This window comes from Scylla paramamosain, chromosome 8 (genome assembly GCF_035594125.1).
Source record: "Scylla paramamosain isolate STU-SP2022 chromosome 8, ASM3559412v1, whole genome shotgun sequence".
Taxonomy (NCBI): Eukaryota; Metazoa; Arthropoda; class Malacostraca; order Decapoda; family Portunidae; genus Scylla; species Scylla paramamosain.
The window spans coordinates 22,922,040-22,927,039 of NC_087158.1; the positions used below are offsets into that span (position 1 = coordinate 22,922,040).

General features: G+C 44.5%; 1 protein-coding gene and 1 long non-coding RNA gene across 2 annotated transcripts in view; one reads left to right on the forward strand and one right to left on the reverse strand.

Moving 5' to 3' along the window:
- The window catches only part of LOC135102989 (nicotinamide phosphoribosyltransferase-like), a 77,873-nt gene that overhangs the window by 67,167 nt on the left and 5,706 nt on the right, over positions 1-5,000 (reverse strand). Inside the window, exon 2 of the mRNA XM_064008786.1 lies at positions 2,852-2,891. Coding sequence (XP_063864856.1) covers positions 2,852-2,875 — 24 coding nt within the window. The 5' untranslated portion in view covers positions 2,876-2,891. The remainder of the gene's footprint in view (positions 1-2,851; positions 2,892-5,000) is intronic.
- LOC135102994 (uncharacterized) overlaps positions 685-5,000 on the forward strand; it is a 4,971-nt gene continuing 655 nt past the window's right edge. Inside the window, exons 1-2 of the long non-coding RNA XR_010269883.1 lie at positions 685-1,141; positions 3,080-3,663. This is a non-coding gene — a long non-coding RNA (uncharacterized LOC135102994). The remainder of the gene's footprint in view (positions 1,142-3,079; positions 3,664-5,000) is intronic.

Genomic DNA, 5,000 nt, shown 5'->3' on the forward strand with positions numbered 1-5,000 from the left:
AACCCACATCTCCCTACGCTCCTCCCCTCTCCCTTCCTCTCACACCTTCATCCCTCTCCTCTCCCCCTCCCCCATTTTCCTTTTTTTCGCAAATTCTCTTATTTTCGTCTCTTCATCTACTTCACTTCAACTATCACCGTTCTTTCGCTAAATCTCCTCCTCTTTTTTTTTTTCATCTCCATTTTCTCATCATTCATCTTCCTTTCTTTTCCTCTTCTTTCCCCTACCACTCCTGTTTTATTTCCATAGATCTTCTTTTCTTTCTTCTTTTAATCTCCACTTCCCATCCATAACTCCCCCTCCTTCTCTCTTCTCTTCCTCCCTACCACTCCTACTATATTCCTTTAGTCTTCCCTCCTCTCCTCTTCTCTTCTCGTCCACGAATTCTCTTCATCCTCCATTCCCCTTCTCTTTCGCTACTTCTGTCCAAGACCCTCCTCTGTTCCTTCCCTTTCTAAGAATCCAGGTTCCTGTGCGCGTGAAAAGGAATCAAGTCCCGCCGCACGTGCCACAGTAGCTTAAGGAACAGGGGTCAGTGAAGCACCCTGACGTCACACAGTCAACTTGGGAGGGGCGTGGCATCGCGAGGACCACCAGGTGACGCCCTTCGCGACACGAAATTAAGAAGTGGTAACGGGACAGAGGCGGGACGGAGGAGGAGGAGGAGGAGGAGGAGGAGGAGGAGGAGGAGGAGGAGGACTTCCGCTGCCATAATATAGTGTATAGACAAACCTATTTTTAGCTCAGTTTCCCTTATTTTGAGGAGTTTCATTAATGTGTACAAGTCGCTATCAATTAGATTTTTACTTCAACATCGTCTTCTCCCGGTGCTTCTGAGGGTGGTGGGGTATCTAGACAGTGATAGCGCGTCACTAGTGGTTCCCTGGGTCGTCCCACATACCGCCAGCCTATTAGTGGGGCGTGGGGCGTGGGGCGTGAGTGCTTCCTTATAAAAGATACAAGAGGAGTCTGCCGCAGGCGTTAGTCTCGTCTCAACGACACCTGAGGTAACGCACAGTCACGGGAACACGTACACCACAAGACCACGACGATAAGATCAACCAAGACGCACACCTAACGCCCTGCCACCCACCCAGCACAGGACACGTGGACTTTACTTGTGACACTATGAGACCTGGGAGTAAGTCTGCTTGAGTTGTCTTAGTGTTTCCTTCTTCGCCGCTTCCTTCAGAACATAGTGGCGTGTGTGTGTGTGTGTGTGTGTGTGTGTGTGTGTGTGTGTGTGTGTGTGTGTGTGTGTGTGTGTGTGTGTGTGTGTGTGTGTGTGTGTGTGTGTGTGTGTGTGTGTGTGTGTGTGTGTGCATGTGACGTTTTACACACGGAGGTAATTATTACCTAATGGCCGTTATCCCACTTTTCTTTCTCTCTTGTAGTGACGTAGTGACGAAAGATGGTTGTTGACACTGACTTGTGTTTAATAATGAATAATGCATAAGCCAGAACAAAAATGTAGCTTAAGCAGTAGTGGCCAGGCAAGCTGAATGGCCACACAAATTAGCTCAGTGACCTTTTAAGAGTAACAAACTCCGATAAGAACCGTGGTGCAGGTGTATGGATGAAGAGATGGTTAGCTGGACGAAGGATAAAAACACTCAATACATCTTAAACTATTTAAAAGCAAAAACACAAATAGCACTTATGACAACGCACACGGTATAATTAGTGTAAATACACTAATTATACAATAGTTATTGAAGACAACACACTTTTAGGTCCAACGTAACACAGTTTAGACCAGAACATTCATATACACCCAAGAGGCAGCACACAGACGATGAGTTGACAGGGCATTAGCAAGTGACGAGAGCAGCACGCCAGGCACAGGGGCGTCCTGGACGTGGGTATCGGATGGTGCTAGTGAAGTGCTGCTGAACGTGATACAGGCATACGCAGGAGCAACACGGACGTCAACCGAAGGACATACTGCAGAAAAAGGTGAGCAAAGACGCAGGAACATAGACGCTGAAGTGCAGCATGTTGAAACTTATAACGCCGCAGCAGGTGAAACGCGAAGAGGCTGAGCAGGTAGTAGGACTCAGAAAGAAGCCACTGGATACTCGTACTGTTGAACGAGGGAGAGAAGTACGAAGTGAAGCTGGAGAACAACGCCTTCCATAACCATATATACAGATGAGCTCGTGGAGAAGCCGCACTCCAGGGTACAGGGTCAGGAACTAGATGGTGATTGCCAACCACGCTACGTAGCGGAGCTCCAGAATAAAGCGTCTGGTAACCAACATGGCTGCGGCAGTGCGCTGAGATCGAGCCAGTTTTTTTTTGTATTCTTCAGTCTCTTCACAAAGGTTTGTATCCCACCGCTGTATTCTTCAGTCTCTTCACAAAGGTTTGTATCCCACCGCTGTATTCTTCAGTCTCTTCACAAAGGTTTGTATCCCACCGCTGTATTCTTCAGTCTCTTCACAAAGGTTTGTATCCCACCGCTGTATTCTTCAGTCTCTTCATAAAGTTTTGTATCCCACCGCTGCCACCAAAAGTTGTAGGTCGGATCGCAACTCGAAATCATAGTCTGAATCTGCACCAGACTATATTTCGCTTCATGCGCCATATCAGCCAAAGGGCAAGTTAAATATACGTACTCTTGCTCATCACATCAAGGCGAGACAAACTTCATTCACCAACTTTTTCACAAAGTACTGAAGGATGGATAATTTCCCAATGAGTTACAATGGAGGATATGAAATTTAATTGGTCAGATTGTTGCAGGTATTCACCTCTTAGCCAACTGAGTGAACCAAAAAAAAAAAAGGGGGGGGAGGGAATCATCGCACTGATGTTCTGAACAGATGTTTTTGTGACTGTGAGTACTCACCAACTCCCGCTGATGGTGTTTCATCTTTTATGGCACAACACTGCAAAAAGAAGAACATTACTGTTATTTTCATTATCACCACCATTCTCTTCCTCCTCCTCCTCCTTCTCCTCCTCCTGCTCTTCCTCCCCTCTTCCTCCACACAGTCAGCTACCATACCACGTACCAGTAATGGTGTCACTGAAGTGCTTTCCCTATACCTAATAATAACTCATCTATCACCTGCAGGAACATTGTGGCGGACAGCAGCTGTGGTGATTGTAGCCGAGGCGGTGTGGTGTTCCGTGGCCCTTGCCTCAAACACCCTTCAGGAGGCCGACACAAGTCTCTATACCACGACAAAGACGGAAGCGCTCGGATGGTGGGAGGACGGCAGCAGAAGGCACACAGGGGGCACCACAGCACGACACGCTAAAGATACGAGTACACGAGAGGAGCAGGATAACACTGTCCTTGATGTACCTGATGTCCTAACCTCTGCGAGTCACCTGCAGCACCTTCAGGAGAATATGGTTGACGACGAACCAGTGGGCGGTTGAGGGCAAGCGGGCAGGGTACGGCGAAGGACGAAAACTGGAGGAGAACACTAAAGAAAACGAAGTGCAGGTGGAGGAGATGGATGAGGAAGGGAGGTTGTTCTTCACAGGTTTAACAGGCTTGACTGGAAACCAACAGGTGTCAATCAGCGTGAGCGGTTTGTGGGCGGCCATCATGTGGATTGTGTTCATGGTGGGTGCTCATCAAGCTCCTCATCTACGTCATCACCGGCAAGAGCTCCACCTACTGGGGGGCGATGGGTTCAGCTCCGCCTTGTAAGTGTCTGGCTTGCTGCGTCTCCTTCCCTTGCCTTCACTCTTGTTCGTCTTCTTCAATACTACTTACTCATTTTTCTTACCTTATGTCTTTAGAACATTTTGGCTTGCTGCGTCTCCTTCCCTTGCCTTCACTAGTATTCCTCTTTATCTTCTCCAGTAATGCCTACTCCTACTTTCTTGAGTCATATCTTTAGAATATAAAATCTTAAGAAAACATGGGAAACTGCAAGAAGCCATCAGGCTTGCACGTGACAGTTCCTGTATAAAACATATTCCACCTTATTATTCTCATCCATAAATTTTTTATAGTCATCTTTTAAAGCTTCCTATTGACTCGGCACTAAACAACCTAATTACATTCATCTACCGTTCTATATCTTGAATGTCTTTCTCTCATCCCCTTTCCCTCATCTCTAACCCTTTGACTGCCAATGGTAATTTAACACTTATTTGAGTAACTGTACTATTTTACGAACCAAATATAAAACCACAGGCACTAAAATAAACTTAACCATTTGATCACTCCTTTTGCAGTCAATGGTGCCTTTAAAATTACAGTCTTAAACAGAATCATTATATCAAGGATGAGGTGAAGCCAAAGAAGCTAAGAGGTTAAGATTCTTGTTGTGAAATCGATCCTGGTCCACGGCATTTTCTCGGTGGGAAATGTAGCACTCACTCACAACCTTTGCCGGCATCATATGACCTCTTGTTGCAGCACCATCACTCACAGTCATGTACTTCTGTAAAATAATTCTAGCTTCCTGCAACTTCCCTTGTATTCTTATGTTGTTGTTGTTGTTGTTGTTGTTGTTGTTGTTGTTGTTCATGTTGTTGTTTTTATGTTCTAATCTTCTTTCACTCTCCTTAAGTCTGTTACATTCTTGCTCTTGTCTTCCCCTCTTGTGTATTTTGTTATGAATGTACTAGGTAATGGACAATATGAGGAAATAAGAGAAAATCTAAGGTTAAAAAAAATTACAAGATATAAAGAAATACGAGGAAGTAGTCATGTGATGAATATAATGAAGAAGGAAAGGAAGTGAATAACATGAAATAGGAAGGAAAAGTTTAAATATTGGCAAATTTTAACAAAGAGATAAAAAAAAGGTCAAATACATAAATATGGTTAAAATAATAAAGGAAAGGAAAGAAAATAAGTTAAAAACGGAATTGTAGGAAAATGAAAAAAATAAGTAAAGAATGAGAGAAGAGGAAATAAAGCACGTATACAAGTAATAGGAAAGAAACATCAAACAATTAAGAATAGAAACAACAAGACCATAAATCCATTAGAGCTCCTGGAAAAAGAATACAGAGGAAGTGAGACAAAA